At 54.1% G+C, this 24,091-nt stretch overlaps 1 protein-coding gene across 8 annotated transcripts; it reads left to right on the top strand.

The window, feature by feature from the left end:
- Window positions 1–482: 482 nt before the first annotated feature.
- On the top strand, window positions 483–23,817 carry INAVA (innate immunity activator). Of its 8 annotated transcripts, none has more exons than XM_074385064.1 (11): window positions 3,345–4,383; window positions 5,297–5,355; window positions 7,613–7,761; window positions 8,513–8,637; window positions 9,109–9,225; window positions 9,940–10,162; window positions 16,649–16,702; window positions 17,541–17,751; window positions 18,038–18,211; window positions 20,733–21,426; window positions 23,173–23,817. In XM_074385064.1, exons 3-11 carry the CDS (start codon window positions 7,707–7,709, stop codon window positions 23,263–23,265), a joined length of 1,746 nt encoding a protein of 581 aa, XP_074241165.1. In that variant the 5' UTR covers window positions 3,345–4,383; window positions 5,297–5,355; window positions 7,613–7,706; the 3' UTR covers window positions 23,266–23,817. The 8 variants fall into 8 exon arrangements, with proteins under 8 accessions (XP_074241163.1, XP_003938301.2, XP_074241165.1 ...); XM_039466896.2 differs by having other exon boundaries at window positions 5,297–5,917; XM_074385063.1 differs by having other exon boundaries at window positions 5,225–5,917.
- The last annotated feature ends 274 nt before the right edge of the window (window positions 23,818–24,091 follow it).

Raw genomic sequence — 24,091 nt, 5'->3', positions numbered from 1 at the left:
CTTCCCTTTAGCCACCCCGAGTTCAGCCAGCGGGCCCGGCGGGAGGAGTGGGCCGGGGCCGGGGCCGGGGAAGGGCTGCCAAACACGCGCCACCCGCATGCCGGGGCTCCGCGGCCCGCAGCGCCGCACAGCGAGGGGGAGGGTGCCCGCGGGGAGGAGCGGGTCGGGGGAGCGCCCTTCCGCGGGCTCCTTTCATTCCTCCACTCGGGGGTCTCCAGGAATGAAAACTGGCCCCAGTCAGGCCCGAGCGCGCGAATGAAAGGCGGCACTGGGACCGAGAGAGGAGCCTAGTCCCGCCTGGGCTGCGGAAACTGGAGGCGCCGGGGGTGTCCCGCCGCGCGGGCGTCCGAACGCGGGGGAAACGGGACAGCCTGTCCCCTCCAGCGGCTGCCCCCGCCATTCGCGGACCTCTGAGGGCACCTCGTCACCCCCGCACGCGGCCCCGCCCCGACTCGTGGGTCGGACTCTCCAGTCCCTCCGTGCGTCTTCCCCTCTTTCCTCGGGGCCTTGGTACGCCCCAGGGGAACAGATGTCTTGGGATCTTTAACATTTGGGATGCTGCAAATGCCGAAGTTAAATGAAATACCTCCGGGGAGGGCAGGCCGCGGGGAGGCTCGGGGGGAGGGAGGATGGCCTGGACGGACAGGTCCTGAAGCTGCGCGGTTGGAGCGGAGGGCGCAGGGGCAGGCGGGCGGCGCCAGTGCTCCATGGGACAGGTAAGCGGGAAAACTTCGGGGCACCCAGCGCGGGTGAACTGGGGCGGGGGATCGGGCCCCTGAGCCCACGGTCTTCAGCCTCAGCGGAGGGCGCCCGACCCGGAATGGGGTAATTTTCTCAAGGGGGCGGGAATTCTGAGCTCCTACCAACAATGCGTACTTCCAGCCCCTCCGCCTTTCTCCTTCGACCTTCTTCGTGCCTGTGGATCCTCCTGGCCAGGTTCCGGGAAGCCAGAAAGCAGCCAAACAAAAGGAGCAAAGTCTCGGGCCAGCCTGGATGCGGAGGGCGCGGTGGGGGAGGGGAGCAGGGTGGACAGGACAAAGGGGCTTTTTAGAGAAAGCCTAGAGGTCTCATTTCAGGGCGCATTCCAGACTGGCTTGGAGTTCCCCTGTCCCAGCCCACTCCACCTTCGCTTAGTGGAGGCGAACACCTTTCCTAGTGGGCTGGGAGCAGAGGCCAGTGAGAAAACCCCGGAGGATCCGTCTCCCACCCCTCTTGCCTGGAGGGTCCCGGACTGTTTCACTCCTTCCTCTTCACTAGCAGCTGGCCATTGATTCCTTAGTTCATGAAGTAAGATTTTAGCAGGGTCTGAGACTACTCTGCTGGGGGCTGTTGGGGATGCGAAGATGGTAGGACCAGGCCCTTGCTTTAAAGAACTGCCAATCTGATTTTATCAGAAGATGCTGAAAGAAGGAACTTTTAAAAAATGGAGAGTGGATGGCTACAGCGCTGGGGGAGAGCTTTCTGATTTGGAACTTTTCCTTAGGAGATGAAAACGCTAAAAAGGTCCAGTTTATCTTCCCTGGGGAAGGGCTCTTGTCTGCAAAGATCGGATTCCAAGTACTGCAATGTTTTGCAAGGAAATACCACTTCCTCACCAACTGGTGGTCTGGACGGCGCTCTGGGCTTTGGGGCTGGGGCATCAGTCCCCTGACCCCCGGCCTGGCTGGAGTGCCGGCTGTTTCAGACTCCCAGCTGGCCTATGGAGTGCCCACTCCACCATCGGTATTTTGAGTTGAATGCCATGGCCGTCAGGGAGTTCCAGGGATGGTTCCCCTGGTTCCTGGCAGGAGGATGGGTTTGCCAGCCCCCTTCCAGACCTCAGATTCTGCAGGGTTGGGAAATACTGAGTGTGAATTTGGGGGAGCAAGGCGTTTCTGAGATTTCCAAAGGATCCAGGCAAACAGTGAGATTGAGCATCTGTACTAACCTCCCCTGAAGTCAGAGGTGGTGGATTACCTGAGGGCAGGGATTCTTAACTGGGTTCAGGGGGGACATTAGGCATCAGTAGATAGCATTCAGAGGGTTTGTAACCCAGGTGAGGAAAAAAAGGGTATCTTTGTTTTTCACCCACCTTTAACAGATGTTAACATCACCTTTAGTTATTGATAAGACAACATATCACAGTAGCATTGGCAGTACCTGTGGCTTTGCCATTAATAGAATTCACAGTTTAGGCTGGGCGCGGTGGCTCAAGCCTGTAATCCCAGCACTTTGGGAGGCCGAGGCGGGTGGATCACGAGGTCAAGAGATCGAGACCAACGTGTTCAACATGGTGAAACCCCGTCTCTACTAAAAATACAAAAAATTAGCTGGGCATGGTGGGGCGTGCCTGTAATCCCAGCTACTCAGGAGGCTGAGGCAGGAGAATTGCCTGAACCCAGGAGGTGGAGGTTGCAGTGAGCCGAGATCGCGCCATTGCACACTCCAGCATGGGTAACAAGAGCGAAAACTCCGTCTCAAAAAAAAAAAAAAAAAAAAAAAAAAAGAATTCACAGTTTAGTATCACATGGCAGTCATGGCTATCTTGAAATATTGTTTGCACTCAGCCATTCTATGAAATTACCCACTGCTAGACCCTGCTTAATGTTAATAAAGAAGCATGTATATTGCTATATTTTTAGAACTGTATTTTATGTGATTGATTTTTAAAGTGATCTTCTTAATTTTATTTTATGCGTTAAGAAATGTGAGCTATGAGCCTATTCTAGAAACTTCCACCAACCCCCACCTGGAGCTGGGGGTAGGCAAAGTGGAGGAAGGTGGAGGAAGGGCCGCTTATACCCAGAGTCAACCCCCCTCTGTTTGACTTTCCAAGAAAGTGCCAAGCCTCGATGGGGAGGGACTGTGTGTCGTGGAGGACTGGGGGGAGGGCAGGGCTGCAGGCTCTTTGGGACACCCAGAGAACAAGCTCCCATGGGGTGGGGAGATGAGGGTCTGTCCCCTGTTGGGGCCCCTCAGCCTCAGCCTGGGGAGAAAATGAGGTGGTCAGCCTGGTGTACTCTGGGGCCAGCATTGTTTGGAAAGTGGGTGTGTACAGGAATGTGAAGGTGTGCTGGGTGTGTGTACAGGAGCAGTGGGGGACGCTGGCGGACTCCGGCCCCATGAGTTCTGCTCCACAGGAGATGCTTACTGAAAGCATACTTCCTCTGTCATCCCTGCACTCGGGGTGGGGAGTGGGGCAGGGCTCTTTAGGGGCTGGGAGAAGGAAAGCAATCCAGACATAGATTGAGGCGCTGGAATCTGGGTGGGGGGAACGGTGGGAAGATCAGGGAGTGGGGTGAAAGGGAGGTGGTGGGGCGGGATTCAGACTTGAGGGTGCAGCCTGTGTATTCCAGCCTGCTGGGGACAGTCAGCTTTAGCTCTGCTTTTCCCTATGAAATGGATTCCAGTTTTCCATTTGCTTGGGGGTTGGTGGGATGGGAGACCTTGAGGCTTATATTTTTGTAGGAAATAAGTTCCATTTTGGTCTCTGGGGCCTTGCGTTTGGGGGCTTGGGGTCCGGGGTCACAGTGGACCTCCTGTGGAGGAGGGAGCAGGACTTGGTCCCAGGTCAGTGCCTGTCACTGCCCCATGAACATGTGTTGGTCAGGGATGGATGTAAATAATAAACAGGGAAGTGAGGGCCTTGATACCCCCAGGGGAAAATGTCTGGGCTAAAAAGAACAGCCTGATCCTCCTTCTCTAGGATTCTAGAGCTTCTGCATACTGGAATTCCAGCTGCCTTCACTGAGGTTTTAAAATCCTCATTCGGGAAAGACAAAACCCAGGGCTTGTTCTCCATTTCCGTGTATGGGGAAGAGCAGTGACCCATCCTTGTCAGTTTGTAAATTTCCTACTTGTTTTTTCCATGGACAGTGAACATTTCACCCTTCTTTTGTGGGGCTTAACAGGCCTCGATTTCTGGAAAGAGAAACTGAGGTCAAAGAAAGGCAGGGCTGGAGGGTACTCGGGTACCTCACCGTTCAGAACATTGTACTAAGGTCTCTCGAGGCCACGAAGACATGACCCTTGTTTTCTTCGTCGGGGATTCCTCCATGGGAGCCCCTTTTTCCCTGCTACCCTCCTGCCCCCCGGAAGTGCAGAGGCCCAGGAGCTGCCTGCCGGCACCAGTTGCACGGGATTAGTTCAGGGAAGGACTTGCTCACCTGCTCCTCCCCTCTGACTCAAGTCATAACAAGTAATCTGGTTCCCCTGGCCCGGCAGCCTGGGAGGGACGGCAAGGTGGGCAGGTGAGCTGAGAGGGACGGCCAGCAGCCCCGTCGGTCGGAGGAAGAGCACAGGCCTCTGGCCTGGGAGACCCTGAGGCGACATGTGAGGCCCCTGAGCCCCCTGACTGGGAACACGGGCTGTTTCTGGAACTCCTGGACTAAAGCCCAGAAGCAGGTGAGGGCGGGGTAGGTGGAACGGGTCTTTGGGGCTGAGAGCAGGCTGGGCTAGGCATGCTGGAGCCCAGGCAGTGGCCATCACCGCCTCTGACCCCTCGCCACCACCAGCTACGTCTGGGGTGTAGGGATGACAGAGGGGTGCTGGTGGGCTTGGACGGGAGCCTGTTCCTGTGGTTCCCAGGCATTCGTTTCTACCGGAGGGAGGGCAAGCAGAGATGAGCAGAGGCAGGCAGGCCCGAGACCTGGCTTTGGGGGACACTTGGGATACAGGAGGATCCCCATGGCCCTGCCTGAGGGAAGGTGCCCTGGAGTTTCCCTTCCTTCCTCTGTTCCCCTTCTGGTCTCCTCTGCCTTTTTCTGGAGTCATTGCTCAGCCGGGTGGGCTGCTTCTTAGGGCCCAGTACTGGGGCTTGAGGAGGCCCAGGAGGGATCCCTGGGTTGGGGAGGGGGTGGGGATGTCACCTGAACTGCCTTTATCTAAAAGCAATGCCTTAGACACTAAGACTCCCAGCCTCCTGGGTGGGGGCGGCGCCCTCGCCCTCGCCCGTGGACTCAGGGAGGTTCTCTATAGCTGTGGAGGGTGACCTCAGCGGAGGCAGATGTGGGGGTCTGCTCCGTGGCTGTGTGGGTTTCCTTCTTGGTCTGATGTGGTCCAAGAGGTCCAGATTCAGGCCAGGGTCCTGGAAAGGGCCTTAGACACTGCACAGGAGGAAAGGAAGCGCAGGGAGGCCCGGTGACTTCCCCAAGGGAGCACAGCCTGCAGCAGAACTGAGCCTTGAAACCCCAACCCGGCTCTGGGCTTCTGATGCTGCTCTCTTTGCTCTACTTGGGGCAACAAGTCATCCCAGAGGAGACGCGGCATCAGCCTGGGACCACCGGGAGTATCAGTGCCTCCCCTTTGACCCTGGCAGTGAGAGACTGGGCTGAGCTGGGAGAAGAGGAAGCTGGCAGAGACACGAGGCGAGCTAAGGTACCCCTCTGTCCCCGTAAGTCCCCGCTTCACTGCAACAGTCTCAGAGCCCCTGAGAAGCAGGGGCTGAGTTGGCCCAGCTTTCCAAGGGAACTACTTAGTGGTTAATAATTAATTAGCAAGCGTGACTAATTAATGGCTTCCCCTCCCACACGGCTTACTCCTCTCGTCCAAAGCAGACACACTCAGCGTGCTAGCAGAGATCACCTTGCTTCTAGCTGTGGCTGCACCCTGCCCTTGGCTTCTGGGGAGGGTGGGAGGATGGCTAGCGTAGGTGGGAAGAGGGGTGAGCTGCCTGCTTCTCTGTCTGTTCTTATCTCTAGGAGAGATAGAGTTCGGGACAGATGGACGGTGCAGAGTTAACAGTCATTCTGAGTACCCTGGCAGGGTAGGGTCCCAGAATATATGGCCAATCTTTCTCTTCGGCATGTTTGCAAAGGCCTCCCATAAACATAAAAAAAAAAAAAAAAAAGAAAAGAAAAAGAAAAAGAAAGAAAGAAAACGAAACCTCTCCCATGCATTCTCTAGACTGCCTTGGATAACTGAAATTCCGAAGTGCAAGGTACATGTTGCTTTCAGGGTTGTGTGTTTGATTGTTGCTGCCTGTGGTTGTTTATGTAGGTCTGTAAAAGTTCTCGATGGTCCTGCTCTTTCCATCTTGATAGGCGAGAGGCATCTCGGAAGACCCGGGAGACCGGCTGGCAGCAGCCCCCTCTCTCTGTGGGCCTTGCTTTGTTACCAGCTTTCCCAAGGCCGACTTTTCTGTTGCGTTGACTGCCTGCAGAAGGGTGGAGCTCCCCTCCCCCGCCCCGCGGCCCCGCGCTCTGAGGAGGCAGGATAGGCTCCAGACAGAAACTCGGAAGGACTTTTGGACTCTTGCTCAATGGGCTGACTCAGTGAGGAGGTGGCTGGGCTCTCTTTCCAAGACCCGACCGCCCGCACGGACTCCGCCCACCCCTGCTGCAGCTAGCAGCTGCCAGGCCCTGGCCAGCTGGGACCCCAGTCTGGGGTGTGGGTTGGTAAGGAGAGGGAGGGGGCAGGCACAGGTGTTATTTGGGTGACTGGTCCCCAGCTGAGCTGACACAATGGGATGGCACCTGTACCACCCGAGTGCTCTTCAGCCCGAAGCAGGCAGCGGAGCAGGGGATCTCCTTTATGTCCCTGCAAAGCTTCTGCTCTAGTCACTGCTCGCCCCCACCCTCCACCTGTCAACTCCTGGAAACCCTGACGGACACAGCGCTGGGTCACCCCTGGCTGCGGGGTGTAGGGGATCCAGGCTGATTCCCCTCGAAGGGTGTCTTAAGAGTAACTGGTGGCTTGAAAGTTGTTTGAGGGCTTTGGGACAGCTCTCCAGCATAGAGTGGCTGCACGTTGTCTGCAGATGTGAAGTTCAGAGTCTGGGATGCCAATTCAGAGAACATGCGTCCTGGGCTTTGGAGGCCCCAGACCAGGCTCTTGGCCATGTGCCTTCCCAGCGCCCAGCTACTTCTTGAAGTGCCCTCGGCCACTGAGTCAGTAGGACATGCCTCACACCTCCTGGGTTCTTGGGTTGAGGATAGCTGTGTCCCATGATGATGATGACGTCTTCCCCTTCTCCTTTCTTTCTTTTTTTTTTTTCTTTTTTCTTTTTTCGGAGACAGGATCTCTCTGCTCCCCAGGCTGGAATGCAATGGCACAAACACAGCTCACTGCATCTTTGACTTCTCCAGGCTCAGGCGATCCTCCTGCCTCAGCCTCCTGAGTAGCTGGGACTAAGGTGCACACTGCCATGCCCGGCTAATTTTTATTTTTGTAGAGATGGGCTCTAAGTTGCCCAGGCTGGTCTTGAACTCCTGGGCTCAAGCAATCCTCCCGCCTCGGTCTCCAGAAATGCTGGACTTGCAGGCGGGAGCCACCCTGCTGGACCCCCTTCCTCCTTTGTCATCCCATCCCATTTTTTTGTCCCCTTCCTTTTTATCCTCTCTTCTCTTTGCCTTCTTGCCCTTCTCCCCAGTCCAGCGGCTCCCGTGGCTACCACTGCTGTCGGTCTCCTTGCACCTAGAGGACTTTGGCCCAGAGCGGGGGCTAGGCTGGGCCCCTGAGAGCCCACCGAGAACAGGGTTTGCTGGAGAGGCCACAGCCGCTTCTCTCAGGTGGCAGCCCCAGTGCCAGAATCTCCCGCCCTCAGCCCTCCCTCCCACTCCCCTGCTCTCCAGCATCTGCAAGCAAGAAGGTTCATATCTACCTGTTTTGTTCCTGTCCTCTTTTCTCTTTAAAGCTGGGAAAACTCCAGGCTACCTACACATCCTGGCCCAGGCTGGTCACGGTGTCCCCTCTCCCTGCCCTGTGCCTTCTCCTCCCAGACATCCACCATGGAGAGTAAGGATGAGATCAGCGACACCGACAGCGGCATCATCCTGCAGTCTGGTGAGTGTCGGGGAAATCCCCCTCCCCTGGTCCCTGGCCCTGACTCCTGAGTCCTGAGTCCCCAGGCGCTAGGGCTGGCGGGGCTGAGACTCCCAAGGACTGAGAGGAAGGGGAGGGAGAGGCCTCTGCTGGGAGGAGGGGGAGGATCCGGAAGGGCTGGAGCCTCAGGGACATGTGGACTTTTCCTCCCTGGAGAAAACTGGCCTGGCGTTTTGTTTCTATCTGGAAGAGGATCCCTCTTGAGAAGTTGAAAAATCTCATCCTGGCAATGTGAGGTCTTGCCTCTCTGTTTGGCCAGACCTATGGGCCTAGTCTGGCCTAGTCTTGACAGAGGACAAGAAAGAAGAGGCTTGTGTGTTTGTAAGAGAGAAGGGTAGTGGGGAGAGGGAGAGAGTAAGAGAGAAAGAAGGAGAAGAAATAGAGGAAGAACAGGAGGAAGACGAAAGGAGTCGGGGAGACTGCATGGGCAGAGCTCCGTTCCTTGCACGCCCTCCACTGCAGGTTACCTGGTGGGACAACCCTCCCTTCTGAGCTGGAACATTTGTGCCTTCGTGCCGAGAAGAGATGTGGTGTTTTGTGGCTTCGATACAGGCCGCAGCATCCAGCCTGTAATTTGTGGGCAGGCATGTGGGGTGTGTGTGTGTGTGTGTGTGTGTGTGTGTGTGCATGTGTGTTCCCCTAGGGTGGTCAACATGTACAGAGAAGGCTTCCACCCTCAGCCTTCCTGAGCATGTGCCCCCCACCCCTGCAGGCCCTGACAGCCCGGTCTCCCCAATGAAGGAGCTGACCCATGCAGTGCACAAGCAGCAGAGGGCCCTGGAGGCGAGGCTGGAGGCCTGCCTGGAGGAGTTGAGGAGACTCTGCCTGCGGGAGGCGGTGAGGCACCAGCCAGCACACACAAGCATGGGGTTCATCTGAGGACCTGTGGAGCCACGTTTGGGGATGCAGGGGCTGGGGAGAGGGACCCCCATTCTTGAGGGAATTCTGGATATCAGGCTGGGGGCTGGGACCCAGAGTCCCCATGACGCAGTGTTTGACCTCTCGCTGGACGGAGAAGAGTCAGACCCAGGTGGGGGCCCAGGCACAGAGGACAGAGGTCCTCGGGGCTACAGAAGGACAGCGTAGACATAAGTGCATGTGAGTGTTTTATCCGGGTCAGCGTAGCTTCTGATCACTTCGATCAGAAAGAGGTCTGAAGGGAAAGGGGAGGAGGTGCAGAGTGAGCCTTAAGATGGGAGAGACATCGTGGATGGGGTGGGATGGGTGGAGGGTGGTTGTCCCAGGGCGTCTGCGGCAGGCAGGCACATGCAGTGGAGGGGGCCTGGCTTGACTCTGCTTCCTCCCCAGGAGCTGACAGGCACCTTACCACCGGAGTATCCTCTCAAACAAGGCGAAAAAGCCCCCAAGGTTCGCCGCAGGATTGGAGCAGCTTACAAACTGGATGACTGGGCCTTGCACAGGGAGGTGAGGATTCTCGGGGGGCCGCCAGTACCCCTCCACCCCCAAGGTTGATCACTGAGGCGCCGCACCTCAGCCTGGTACGCTCGCAGGCTCCCTTCCACCCCTCACACTCAATGAGGGTGCCTGGCTACGTACTGGCGAGGGGCATTGTGAATGTGTAGCCCAGATGGCCATGGAGAAGGGGCGCCACCATGGAACCGAGAGCTAGAAGCTCAAGGGAGGACACTGGGTTTGGCCCTAGTGGGCAGAAGATCAGTTAAGAGTGCCAGCCACCAGCCCAGGGGGCAACAGTCTGCTCAGACAGGTTACTCTGGCCCCTAGGGCTGTCCTCCTTTCTCAGGAGGAGGTGGGGGCAGTCAGGCCCTGGGTGCCCTGCCCCGTGGCGTCAATGGCAATAGTTTCCCATGGGCTGGCCTGCCCCACCCTTTGGGGTCAGGAGAGAAAGTGTCCCACTTGGGTTCCCAGCCTGCCCGGTTCAGCAGGCGGGCTGGTGGGTGGGTGCCCATGCCAGCTTTTCAGGCTGACAAGTTTGTACTTCGGCTCCTCCCCCCGCTCCACCCTCCGCTGCACGTCTGACCGTGGGCGCTGCTGTCTGCCTCTCTTCTGTCCTCTGGGCTTAGGGCTGGGACCCGGAGCCCTGTGTCAGGGCTGCTGTCTACCCTCGGGGCCGCCAAGCTCCCTGCCTCTCCCTAGCCTCACTCCTGCCCCCTCTCTTAGGACCCCCTAAGCAGCCTGGAGCGCCAGCTGGCCCTGCAGCTGCAGATCACAGAGGCAGCGCGTCGCCTGTGCCTGGAGGAGAACCTGAGCCGGCAGGCCCGGCGGCAGCGGAAGCACTCCATGCTGCAGGAGGAGAAGAAGCTGCAGGAGCTCCAGCGCTGCCTGGTCGAGCGGCGGCGCAACAGCGAGCCCCCCGCCGCTGCCGCGCTCCCCCTGGGCCGAGGTGAGCCGCTGGCCCACCGTGGGCCACGCCCCTTGAATGAGCTTTTGAGGGATGGTGGGCGCACAGCCCTGGGCCACCGCCTTTGCATTCGGCTCCAGCTGGGTAAAGCCGCTTCTTGGGTTCACCTCCACCCCATCCTGACTCTGCAACTTCAGCAAGGCTTCCCCATCCCATGAGACCCTCTCCCCGGTCTCCTTAGAAAACACGACTCTTTCCTTCCCGATCCTCCTCAAAATACGCTACCTTCAAGAGACTGCGTAGGCAGAGGTATTTCTCAGCTGACCCTGAGCTGAATCCAAGGTGTATTCAACTGGGTGGCCCAGGCCGGCCCCGCTGCCCTCCAGGCCCACAGGGCGATGGCTTGTCTGGGTGTGGGTAGTGTGGGTAGTGTGGGGCTCACGTGAGCCTGAGACTCCGAGTTGATGCGCAGTCTCCTGGCCTGAGTTAGACAGCAAAGAGGTTGACCATCGCTATGCGTTACTGATCCCTGAATTGTTTCAGAATGAAATCCAGCGGCACTGATGCCACACCCCACAGCCCCTTAAGTATCTACAACCACCCTGGTCAAGGGTGGGATCCTTCCACGTGTGTGCTCTGTCCTCCAGGTGTCTGTAGTTCAATCCTGAGCTCCTTGGCCCAGAGCCTGGTGGCCATGGGGCAGCTAGTGACGCCCAGGGTCCGGCCACATCACCTCAGTGTGTCCAGCCCAAGTTAGCTTCCAGCAGGTGGTTCTGAGCCCTTAGGTGTGGCTTTTCCTTTGTCCTGACCCAAGACCCGCCTATCAGATCAGGACTTGCAGGGCTCCATTCCAGGCTCCACCGCTGCAGGCCCATGACCTAGCCCTGCCCCCAGGCGTCTCACATGGCTCAGACCTCCCTGGCTGCCTCGGAGGGAACCAGAGGGAATGAGGCGTGGTTCTGCAGCAGAACTGGACTCAGAGGTCTCGGCCCTGGCTTGGAGAGTGGCTGCTTCGCTCACATTCTCAAGCTTCCATCCCTGCACATCGTGTTAGCATTTTGCCAAGACTATTCCTCAGCTGGGAACAGTCATGGGGAAGCTGGAAGGTCCTTGCTTGTCCCTGTGCCCTGTGGCCCATGCCTCGGGCAGGAAGTTATCTCAGCACAGGTCTCAGGAGTCCCTGCTCCCACCCATGGCCTCTAATTTAGGGTAGAAAGTGCATGACCAGACACCACCCAGGTCACCTCCCGAAGCCAAGAGTAGGTGGTAAAGGAGGAGATGCCTTCGTGTGACAGTTGACCCAATAAACTCAGAAGACAGTGGGGCTGACCCAGGAAAAATGGCCAGACTTCTGTCTGGTTCCAGTGGTTCTGGCCTGGCCACAGAAAAACACTCCCAGTCTCCGAGGCTCTAATGGAAGACAAGTTCTCCATCCTTACTCCACTCTTAACAGGGATCCCCAGACTTGACAGCAACCTTCAAAAGTAACTGCTGATTTGGGCATGGAAGCCCCTAAGGGCCAACTCGCTCTGTGCTTGCGGGAGCAGTCAGAATGGTGAGATGCGCCAATTGGTTGCAGCACCTCCTGTTTCCCGCTCCAGCCCCACGCTGCTCAGCCGCCTCCCCTGCCCACCAGTGCTGCGGTTGCTGGGAGCTTCTGCCCACGATGGGTGGAGGAGGAGTGTTACCCCGCTGCTGCCATTGTGATGCATAATGCTTCTTGTTGGGAGTTGGGAGCAAGCCAGGATTGGCCTGCAGGGCTGTGGAGAAGACACACCTGGCGTAGCTGCTGACTTTCTCGAATCAGGCATCAAGACCCCGCTTGCCGAGTTCAGGCCCTGGGATCTAAAGTCCTGTCGTGAGAGCACAGAAGGGGTCAGTTTTAGATAAGTAATTTCTGAGACCTCCTAGAAAGGAGAAAGTAAAGAGGGATTATTAGTAGCTCAGGTGTTTTGAATTAAAAAGGGACGGCCAGGTGCGGGGGCTCACACCTGTAATCCCAGCACTTTGGGAGGCCGAGGGGAGTGGATCACGAGATCAGAAGTTCAAGACCAGCCTGGCCAACACAGTGAAACCCTGTCTCTACCAAAAATACAAAAATTAGCCAGCCATGGTGGTGCGTGCCTGTAGTCCCAGCTACCTGGGGAGGCTGCGGCAGGAGAATCGCTTGAACTTGGAAGGTGGAGGTTGCAGTGAGCCAAGATTGCACCACTGCACTCAACCTGGGTGGCAGAGCGAGACTCCATGTCAAAAAAAGAAAAAGAAAAAAAAAAAAAAAAGGGAGAAAAACAAACAAACCAAAAACCCAAACCAGAAAAAAAACCACCCTGCCCCCTTGGGCTCCATACAAGGGTTCTTCAGTTTGGGACAGTAACTGTGCCAGGAAGTCATCAGCCATACTCTGCAGTGGCAGGGAGCAGCCAGGTATTGAGCTAATTTACTAGGGCGTACCCCTGAGGGCCACTCAGCACCCACCAGTGTAATGTAATAGGCACTCTGGATGCATTTGTTGACCAACAACACCAGCCATTAGCAACACCCTTATAGCATTTTTTTTTTTTTCTTTGAAATGGAGTCTCGCTCTGTCACCCAGGCTGGAGTGCAGCGGCACCATCTCAGCTCACTGTAACCTCCACCTACCAGGTTCAAGCGATTCTTCTGCCTCAGCCTCCTGAGGAGCTGGGACTATAGATGCATGCCACCATGCCCAGCTAATTCTTCTATTTTTAGTAGAGACAGAGTTTCACCAAATTGTCCAAGCTAGTCTCAAACTTCTGACCTCAAATGATCCACTCGCCCCGGCCTCCCAAGTGGTGGGATTACAGATGTGAGCCACTGCGCCTGGCCTTCCAGAGCATTTCTGAGATGAGGGAAGTGTTCTGTATCTGTGCTATCCAATGCAGTAGCTACTCGCTGCATGTGGCTATGGAGCATTTGAACTGTGCCTGGTGTGACTGAGGAACTGACTTGATTTAATTTTAATGAAAATAGACACATGTGGCTAGTGGCAACTGTGTTGGACAGCACAGCCTTGCAGGAGGCTCAGCATTTGTGAGTATCATCTCTATTGTTACCTCCGCCTAGGGTGTCCTGGGATGCTGCTTCGGGACAAGGGGACGTTCAGCCAGGGCAGGGTTGGGACAGTGGCTGAGACAGTGAGCAGCTCTCAGAAACTGGAATTTTTTTTTTATTTAATTTTTTTAGAGATCATACCTCACTGCAGCCTTGAACTCCTGGACTCAAGAGATCCTCCTTCCTCAGCCTCTCTAGTAGCTGGGACTACAGGCATGTGCCGCCACACCCAGCGAATTAAAAACACACACACACACAACTTTTATAGATGGGATCTTGCCGTATTGCCTAGACTGGTCTCAAATTCCTGGTCTTAAGCAATCCTCCTGCTTCAGCCTCTGGAGTAGCTGGGATTACAGGTGTGCCTGGCCCAATAAAAATCTTTATTATTATTTTTTTTTTTGAGACGGAGTTTCACTCTTGTTACCCAGGCTGGAGTGCAATGGCACAATCTCGGCTCACCGCAACCTCCGCCTCCTGGGTTCAAGCAATTCTCCTGCCTCAGCCTCCTGAGTAGCTGGGACTACAGGCACGTGCCACCATGCCCAGTTGATTTTTAGTATTTTTAGTAGAGACGGGGTTTCACCATGTTGACCAGGATGGTCTCGATCTGTTGACCTCGTGATCCACCCGCCTCAGCCTCCCAAAGTGCTGGGATTACAGGCTTGAGCCACCGCGCCCGGCAAAAATCTTTATTCTTAAGGTTTTTATAACAGATCAAAGGCAGGAGACCCGAATTCAATAAGAGGGTGCCTCTTTAATTGAATCCTAAAGCAATGGTTAGTTGTAAGCCAAGCAAAGCATGGGCTGTCTGGCTACTCAGGAGTCAGGCCGGGCTCCTGGCACCATACGTGCTACAAATCTAAGACCTGCTGTGGGTAAAGGTTTTATTTCATTAAATTGCGGTGCAGGCTGGGAATGGTGGCTCAAGCCTGTAATCCCAGCACTTTGGGAGGCTAACCAAAAGGAGCTCTTGAGCCCAGGAGTTGCCTGGGTCACACAAGGAGACCCTGTCTCTACCAATAATTAAAATAAAAAGATTAGCTAGGCATGGTTGTGGGCACCTGTAGTCCCAGCTACTTAGGAGGCTGAGGCAGGAGATTGACTGAGCTCAAGAGGTAAAGGCTGCCATGAGCTGTGATTGGCTGCTGGACTCCAGCCTAGGCAACATAGTAACACCCCAGCTTAAAAAAAAAGTTGTGGAGCAAAGGTTAACATACTTTTCTGTAAAGAGCCAGATAGTACATATTCTAGGCTTTGTGGGCTGTTTGGTCTTTATCACAACTGTTCAACTCTGCTACTTCAGTGATAAACAGCCAGACATTACATAAACAAATTCAGAGCCGTGTTCCAATAAACCTTTATTTGCAAAAGCAGCTATTGAACGGGATTTGGTCCCTGGGCCATAGTTTGCTAATCCCTGTTGTAAGGGATTTCAAAATGGTTGGAACTTTTTACTTTTCTTGAAACTTCCTGGGTAATGACCCATGCATCTGAGATGCAAGCTCACAGGGGAGAGCCCATAAAGGGTTGTGGTTAAGAGCAGACTTCAGTCAGATTGTCTGGGTGTGAATTCTGACTCAACCACCTTTGGTGAATGTAGAACCTAAACCATGTTACTCAACTCCTCTGAAACGTGGTTTCCTCAACTGTGACTTGCAGTTGATGATATCTACCTTACGTGGTTATGAGAATTACCTGAATGAATATATACAAAGTGCTGTATTTAGAAATATATTGGCACAGTAGAAATATTAGCAATTACTACTTTTTCCTCATCTTCCTTCTCAAACACAGTTGAAAATGTTTTGTGAGTTCCATCCAGGTCTCTCCAGGTTTATTCTTAAGATCTTGAGGCTTGGCTGGGCGCGGTGGCTCATGCCTATAATCCCAGCACTTTGGGAGGCCGAGGCAAGTGGATCACTTGAGGTCAGGAGTTCGAGACCAGCTTGGCCAACATGGTGAAATCCCGTCTCTACTAAAAATACAAAAATTAGCCAGGCGTAGTAGTGGGTGCCCACAATCCCAGCTCCTTGGGAGGCTGAGGCAGGAGAATCCCTGAGTCCTGAGGTTGCAGTGAGTAGAGATCACACCGCCGCACTCCAGCCTGGGCGACAGAATGAGAGACTCCATCTCAAAATAAAACAAAATGAAAAGATCTGAAGGCTTAAGTTTGTTAAGAACAATAGCAAAAATGAGTTCCCTCTGACTTTATAGGTAACCAGTGCTGCTATATCATGCAGAAAAGTCACACTCCATTTCCTTCAGGTGACTTGCCAGGTTACCAAGAATCTTCCCCGGGGCCCGCTGGCCAGACCCTATCTTAAATTAAAATTCCTACTTTGTGTTGCTCTTCTTGGTAATGCAGGAGGTCTCAGATTAGAATCTTTGAATTGTATTTGTGACGTGAGATGATTATACAACAGTTGGAGTGAAATTCTTTTTTTTAATTTGAGACAGGGTTTCACTCTGTTGCCCAGGCTGGAGTGCAGTGATGTGATCATAGCTCACTGCCACCTCGACCTCCCAGGCTCAAGTGATCCTCCCATCTCAGCTTCCTGAGTAGCTGAGACTAGAAGCACACACCATCATCCCTGGCGAATTTTTGTATTTTTTGTAGAGACCAGATTTCACCATGTTGCCCAGGCTGCTCTTGAACTCCTGGGCTCAAGCCATCCACTGCCTTGGCCTCCTAAAGTGCTGAGATTACAGGCTGAACCACTGTGCCTGGTCATGAAATTCTTTTTACCCTATGGGCCTTCCAAAATGACTCTTTGTCTTCCCTTTCCACTACCAGGAAGCCCTGCCAGAGGATGTCTTTTTTTTTTTTTTTTTTTTTTTTGACAGGTGGGGAAACTGAGGCCTAGAACATTGAAACGGTTTATTCAAGGTTGCATAGCTAATATCAGAGTCACGATTAAAATCAGGTTTCCTGTCTCCTAGCCTCTGACTTCTATTTTTTTCTACTTCTATGTAATACGTTTAAACCAGGCCAGGCTCAGTGGCTCACACCTATAATCCTAGCACTTTGGGAGGCCAAGGTGAGATGATCACTTGAGCCCAGGAGTTCAAGACCAGCCTGGGCAAAACAGCAAGACCTCTTCTTTACAAAAAATAAAATAATTTAGCTGGGCATAGTAACATGCACCTGTGGTCTCAGCTACTTGGGAGGCTGAGGTAGGAGGATCCCTTGAGCCTGGGAGGTCAAGGCTACAGTGAGCCGTGATTACACCACTGCACTCCAGCCTGAACAACAGGGTAAAACCCTGTCTCTGGAAAAAAAAAAAAAAAAAAAAAAAAAAAAAAAAAAAAAAAAATCACTCCCAGTGTGTATTCCTCATAACGGATGCTGTCCTGGGGGAGTGAGCGGGCCTGAGCGCTCAGGATTGCTTGTTACTCATATATGTTTGTTCATTTCTTCACTTCCTTCTCTTCTCTCGCCTCTGACTTTCCCAGAGCTCAGTGCCTCTGATGACAGCTCCCTGTCAGATGGGCTGCTCCTGGAGGAAGGTGAGAATGACATTTGGGGGACTGTTGTCAAGGCTAGACTCCTACTGCAAGACCATGGGGTTTGGGCAGTTTGCTGGTGAGGAGTTTAAGTGGGAGTGAAGGCAAGGGCGCCAGGCTCAGGGTTTCCGCTTGGACCTCATGTCAATTTCCATGTGCCCCTGCACATGCTTAGTTGAAGATGGCGAATGTGCTGATCTTCTCCCATTCCGGAAGCTCATTATTTTTACAGGGAAAGGAAAGATGAACTCCAAGAGAGCTGATGCACCCCAGATGTCCCTCCTTCACCCTGGGGTTTGATTTCAAGGTGCACCAGTCAGAGCCAGAGAGCAATCTGCCCACAATCATTGCCCTTTTTGACAGGAAGGGAGCACTGGGGGAGCAAACACAAGTCTAAAGATTAAGAACCCTGTGTATAAACCCTGAGGATGCCAGGGTCAAGGTGGATCGAGAAGTTACAGTCCTGCCCAGGGGAGTGCCCAAGCCAATAAGGAAATAGGCCATATGGGCACGGCAGGAACAAGAAAAATAGATAAACAAAAGATAACTGCAGACATGGTACCAGGAACAAAGGTTAGAAAGTGGAGCACTGTGAGCCCAAGAGAGTCAATCTGGGAGGCTTCTTGAAGGAGGAAGGCATACGATAGGGCTGTGAGGGAAGGACTAAGTCCTAAAGGAAAAGAAAACATGTTTGAGCATCTAGGTCTGGAGCCGTGGCCTGGAGCAGCCGCACAAGCCGGCCATGGGAGGGAGAACGCGGCACGGGCTGTGGTTTGTGGAGGTTCTTGTTGGGCCGGTTCCCCCAGCCTCTGCCCTTACCAGGTTTCTTTTACTCCTGCAGAGGAATCCCAAGTGCCAAAACCTCCTCCAGATTCCCCAGCTCCACCTTCTCGGCCTCTGCCACCCCAAACCCTTGAGGGTCTGCAGCCAGCAGGACCTGAGCCTGGGGGCCTGGAACGGGCTCCAGTCCAGAATAGCCCCTGGAAGGAGACCAGCCTGGACCACCCCTATGAGAAGCCGAGGAAGTCTTCTGAGCCCTGGAGCGAGTCCAGGTCAGGATGCGGGGGTTGCGGGGAAGGGAGAAGGGGAGGGCTGGGAGTCAGAGGGGAGCTGTGCTGGGGATGGCCATGGGCTGGGCAGATGGAAGAGCGGAAAGGTGAAGGAGATAGCTCCTGGAGCTGTGTGATGGATGGTGCGCACCAGCAGTTCCCCAGGGGTGCTGGCAGTTTGCCACACTAACTTTGAGAGCCCCTTCCAATGTGTCCCCATTCTTTTGCAGCTCTTGAGCCCCTGAATGGAGGCATTCCTGCCACTGATCTGTCTCTAATCCCTTTGCAGCAGCCCGGCCACCACACCACAGGATGGGCCCAGTGCTTCCAGCCTGTGGCTTCTGGAACCTGCCTCCTACCACGTGGTTCCCATCTGTGGTGTTCCTGGCCAGTGGCAGGGTCGCACCAGTGCCCCAGCCACCCCCGAGATGCAGGGCAGGAGGGGCCAGTCACAGTCTCTGAGGTAAGAGACAGCTTCCCCAGAGAGATGGGGAACCCACCTGGAGCTTACTGTTGGAGGGTGGGAGCTCCTAGAACACAGGCGGGACAACTGTGAGTGACACATGGCTAGTGCCTTGCCTTCTCTTAGAATATCTTCTTGGGGGCGCCTCTCGACAGAGACTGCACTGCAACCTGCAAAGCCAAAGGCCATCCACGAAGCAAGTTGTTTTCTCCCAAAGACCCTAGTTTTGTCTTTTTGCATAACTTGATTGACATGTTCTACCCTTGCCATGTTTCTTGGTGCTGGTAAATTATTATTAATCACTGACAATAGGCAATTCACTTCTTCAATTGACGTAGAGTGGCTTCTCATTATTGGTGGTAGTTGCGTACTATAAAATTGACGCAAACCCTGAATTAGCAAATACTGAACCATTGCCCCTGGGGAAATAGAAGGTTCCTGTGAGCCTTCGCTCACATTTTCCATCAACTGATTAATATATAACCTTGTGTTATGTGAGTTTCTGCTTAAAGACATCTTACTTAATATGGATTGTTGATTCATTAACTCATGGCCAACAGCACTGTAATTCATACCCAGATGAAGCTTACCTAGCAGACAAATTTTCTCCAAAAGGCACATCACGGCCTTTTCCCAATATGCCTTATGGAGGTACCGTAGACGGCACTTTAGCATTATATTTGTGGCCATTTTAAACAGCAGAATCACCAGTCAAAGCAAAAAACATACACTGAGGCCAAGGCAGGAAGAATCACTTGGACCAGGCAGGTGGAGGTTGCAGTGAGCCAAGATCGTGCCACTGCCACTGCACTCCAGCCTGGGCAACAAGAGTGAAAATCTGTCTCATTAAAAAAAAAAAAAAAAAAAAAAAGCCTGGGCTTGGTGGGAGGCCAAGATGGGCGGATCACGAAGTCAGGAGTTTGAGACCAGCCTGGTCAACATAGTGAAACCCTGTCTCTACTAAAAATACAAAAATTAGCAGGGCATTGTGGTGCATGCCTGTGACCCCAGCTACTCAGGAGGCTGACGCAGGAGAATCGCTTGAACTTGGGAGGCAGAGGTTTCAGTGAGCTGAGATCACACCATTGCACTCCAGCCTCGGTGACAGAGCAAGACTCATTTCAAAAATAATAATAACAATAATAAAATAAATAAATAAATAAATAAATGTTAACAACTAGGCCAATTGCAAACACTGAATCTGCAAATAATGAGAATTGGCTGTATGTTATTTTTTCGAACTCCTGACCTCAGGTGATCTGCCTGCCTTGGACTCCCAAAGTGCTGGGATTACAGGCATGAGCCACCCGCCTGGCCTGACTGTATGTTATTTTCTAAGTCATCTGCTAGTTGGTAATAGTTTAAATGGCTGAGTGTTGACAGGCAGTATTGACCACAACATATGGAGGCTGGGGCATCATGAAGGCATTGCTGAATTCTCTGCCAGCTTAAATTTGCTGGTCAGGCAGCACTGAACTCGGTACAGCCTGGGACAACTGCTCTCCAGTAGAACAATGATTTTTTTTTTTATTTTTAATTTTTTTTGAGACAAAAGTCTTGCTCTATTGTCTAGACTGGAGTACAGTGGTGTGATCTTGGCTCACTCCAACCTCCGCCTCTCAGGTTCAAGCAATTCTGCCTCAGCCTCTTGAGTAGCTAGGATTACAGGCATGCACCACCACAAACCAATGGATTTTATATTTTACATGCTCTCAGGGCCACTTTGCAAACCATGCCTCTGTGCAAATTAGGAACAGGTGGACACAGCCCCATATGTGGGTGCATTGGCAGAGTGAAGTGGAGCCTAGATTTCAGCCCCTGCTGGTCCTGGGCTGCATGCACCTGTTCTAGACTGGTAGCTTTTACACGTTCAAGTCAGATACCTGACGGTGCCTACCGAACAGATGCTGTGGATGATATGCCACTGGACACAGTGTACCTCAGCTGAAAGTACTTAATGTAGTACTTTTAAAAAAGTGCTTCATGGCTGGGTGTGGTGGCTCACACCTGTAATCCCAGCACTTTGGGAGGCCTAAACAGGCGAATCATGAGGTCAGGAGATCAAGACCACCCGGGCCAACACAGTGAAACCCCGTCTCTACTAAAAATACAAAAAAGTTAGCTGGGTGTGGCAGTGTGCACCTGTAGCCCCAGCTCCTTGGGAGACTGAGGCAGGAGAATTGCTTGAACCAGGGAGGTGAAGGCTGCAATGAGCCGAGATCGCACCACTGCACTCCAGCCTGCTGACAGAGTGAGACTCCATCTCAAAAAAAAAAAAAAGTGCTTCATGCCCTATTTGATGTAGCACACTTTATACAAACTACAAGCTTGTGAGTGCATCAGGAACACATCTGCACACAGTGAGGGAGTGCATTGCACCCACACAGCCCAGCAGAGGGATTGTTGGTTTGCTTTGGGAGATTCGACCTAAGATCCTTGCATGAGGGCCATGCAGGACTCACCTGTTTTAACTCCACCTCCCAACCTCCCACACTCAGAATGCCTCTCTTTCCCTCTTTAGGGTGGATTCCTTCCGGGCGGGTCCGGAGGGCCGAGGGCGCAGCGCCTTTCCCCGCCGCCGCCCCACTCACTACACGGTGACAGTGCCAGATTCCTGTTTTCCCCCGACCAAGCCCCCGCTGCCTCATGCCCCACACGCCGCCTGCCACTCCTGCTCAGAAGACAGTGGCTCTGATATCTCCAGCATCTCCCACCCCACCTCGCCGGGCAGCAGCAGCCCTGACATCTCCTTTCTGCAGCCTCTCTCCCCTCCCAAGACCCATCGCCACCGCGGGGCCTGGGGCCCGGCTGGCAGCAGAGAGCTGGCCGCCTACCACCCCAAGCTGCTGCTGCCCCCTGGCTATTTCCCGGCGGGGCGGTACGTGGTGGTGGCTGAGAGCCCCCTGCCGCCTGGCGAGTGGGAGCCGTTCCGCGCAGCCCCGGGCCCTGCCTACGAGGAGGACGGCGCTCTCCTGCGCTACCAGCGGCTGGTGCCCTCCCGCAGCCGCATCGTGCGGACGCCTTCCCTGAAGGACAGCCCGGCAGGCCGGGGGCTCAGCAAGGCCGCGGTGTCCGAGGAGCTCAAGTGGTGGCACGAGCGCGCACGCCTCCGGAGCACCCGCCCCCACTCACTGGACCGCCAAGGGGCTTTCCGGGTCAGGAGCCTGCCCCTGGGGAGAGAGGGCTTCGGGCGAGCCCTGGGACCCCGGACGCAGGTATGGCTGCTTTGGAGGGACCCTGGGGCCAGGCAGGAGGGCTGTCTTGCTGCGGAGAGGCCGCAATTCTAGCAAGTCCAAGGGCAGGAGGTATCAAAGCAGCAACCTAGTGGCCGGGTAATACCCAGCTAGGAAGAACAGGCCAAAAAATCATTTCCTCCTGGCTTTGGAAGGCACTCTTGGCTTCCCTGAGGCACCTCCTAATTTTGCCGGCCGTGTCCAGCTCAAGAGCAAATACACGGGTGGAGATGATCCCCGAAGATAGCTGAAACTTCTTCCCTCCCTAAATGATCCACAAAGCAGACAAGCCTCTTCATAATGAAAAGTCCAATCCAAATCAGCCCCTCCAATGTGCATTTGAAGGTCTAGGACAAAGGGAGAGTAGGAAATGTGTTGCAGAAGCCAGACCCTGTGATTTTCTGTGCATTAGCGTCCTCCCCGACACTCCTCCTCAGCACCAAGCGGAGAAGAAGGGTGGCATCAGAGTTAAGAGCACTGACCCTCGGCGGGGCGCGGTGGCTCACGTCTGTAATCCCAGCACTTTTGGAGGCTGAAGCGGGCGGATCACCTGTAGTCGGGAGTTCTAGACCAGCCTGCCCAACATGGCAAAACACCATCTCTACTTATAATACAAAAAAATTAGCCAGGCATGCTGGCAGGCGTCTGTAATCCCAGCTACTCAGGAGGCTGAGGCAGGAGAATCGCTTGAACCCGGGAGGTGAAAGTTGCAGTGAGCCAAGCTTGCACCACCACACTCCAGGCTGGGCAACAAGGCCAGTTTTTTTTTTTTTGTTTTTTTTTTGAAACTGTCTCAAAAGAAAAAAAAAAAAAAAAAAGAGCACCGACCCTCAAGCTAGACCACCAGATTCAAATCCCAGTTCTGCCGCCTACGAGCTGTGTGACTGGGCAAGTTACTTAACCCCTTTGGACTTATTCTTTTCTCCCCTGTGAAATGGAAGTAGTAGAGTACCTGTCTCATAGGGCTGCCAAGAGGCAGAAACGATTAGAGCAATGCATGGTAAGCACTAGATATGAGACATTATTATCATCTGGGGCCGCAGAGGCCAGGGAGCAGGCTGGGGGCTCGTACAGATGATAGAGCACTCTGATACTGGGTAAGGTGGCAGCCTTGGTCTCCTTGGCCCCTATTTCTTCATTCTGGAAGTGGAGAATCACACACAGGAATCCTTTCTTCATTCTTTCTCCCTGCTATGGAGGGCTCTGCAGGGGACGTGCTCCAGAAGTTACCAACAAGCTGCTTCTTTGAGACCCCAGGTTCCCAGCAGGCCCAGCTGCGTGTCCCTCCCCCACCCATGGTACTCTGGGCTGCAGCTGGCATCCTGGGCCTGGCAGCACCCTGGCCCCAGTCCCAGGCCTCGCCCTCTAGCTGACGTGCTTTTCCCTTCCTGCACGCTTGGGCCTGTCCTTGGCTGGATAGACCCAGCCCATCCCAACCTGCCAGACAGGGAGGGTGATGAGAAGTGAGCGCAGGAAACGGGAGGAGGAGGTCAGGGCGCCTGTCACACCCCAAAGGAACCTGGAGGAAAATGTGTGAAGGGGGACCCCTGAAGGACAGAGCCTCCTGGGGAGGAAGGGGCTGAGTGCCAGGGCCTGCTGCTGCTGCTGCTGCTGCTGTTGGTGGTGGTCAGTGTCTCTAGGGGATAAGGATGGTGTAGCTGTGCCTACTGTCCCCGCTTTTCTGCCTGGTTTGTTTACCCACCTCTCCTTTCTTCCCGACCCTGGCAGGTGCCCACAGTGTGTGTGCTGCGGAGATCGCCTGACGGGGCCCCTGTGCAAGTCTTTGTACCTGAGAAAGGAGAGATCATCAGCCAGGTGTGACTCTGTGCTCCACGCTGGAGAAGACTGTTTCATAGAGGGGCTGGGCTGAGACCCCTACTCGAGTGCCTCTTTCAGCTCCCCCATCCCCATCGCAGGCCGATGACCTGGAGCTGAGACTTTTTGTTTTCTTAACATGACTTTTTTCAGAAGACCTGACCTAAGGATTTATATATGTGGATCGTCCTCAAGATCCCCGTGATATGATTATGCTTTATCCCCCAGAGTTTGGCCTACTGGACTTAAGGCCTTGCCTGTCTGACTGACAGCATCTGTCTCCTTAGGCAAGACAAGTGGCAGGGGACACGTGAAGCAGAGTGGGCCACCTTGGGAGTTCTCCAACGCCCTGTGTTCTGGTTCTAAGAACTTCCCTGGAGAACTGCCCCAGCCCTCCTGTCCCACTATTGCTGGAGGCTGGACATGGTACATGCTCATGCACATGACTGTCCCCCATGTCCCAGGTCTGTGGGTGCCCAGGCCTGGGCTGGGGAGAATCCCTTTCCCCTTTCTAATGTGCTCTGTGATGCACACCAAGTAGGAGGTCAACGATCAGTATATCCTGGTGGTGTATTGTCTTGGTAGACCGTGCTATTTTCCTGACCCCATAAATCCTCTTTAGGGACCCAGTTACTATACCCTGTCTATGCCCCATGGGCTCCCAGACTTCTGAGCTTTGAGTTGGTGACATCACAGATTGTAGCCTCAGGGGGTCTGGCTGGGGGCTGGCCCATACTGGTGGTTAGTGGACAGCAGCCACCCTTCAACAGCCACCTCTGGGCATCTCAAGGGCTTGCAGCCCCACTGCTCCTTCTAACATTTTATTTGTTTG

Source organism: Saimiri boliviensis, chromosome 14 (assembly GCF_048565385.1).
Source record: "Saimiri boliviensis isolate mSaiBol1 chromosome 14, mSaiBol1.pri, whole genome shotgun sequence".
In the NCBI taxonomy this organism is placed as follows: Eukaryota; Metazoa; Chordata; class Mammalia; order Primates; family Cebidae; genus Saimiri; species Saimiri boliviensis.
The sequence above is the reverse complement of the archived record's forward strand: the minus strand, read 5'-3'. Positions and strand labels throughout refer to the sequence as shown.

Bases quoted from the DNA above. Each gene is read 5' to 3' on its own strand.
- INAVA (XM_003938252.4), top strand. From the start codon at position 556: ATGCTGCAAATGCCGAAGTTAAATGAAATACCTCCGGGGAGGGCAGGC. The intron at 7,762-8,512 runs GTGAGTGTCGGG...CCACCCCTGCAG, and splicing joins CGGCATCATCCTGCAGTCTG to GCCCTGACAGCCCGGTCTCC. The intron at 17,752-18,037 runs GTCAGGATGCGG...ATCCCTTTGCAG, and splicing joins GAGCCCTGGAGCGAGTCCAG to CAGCCCGGCCACCACACCAC.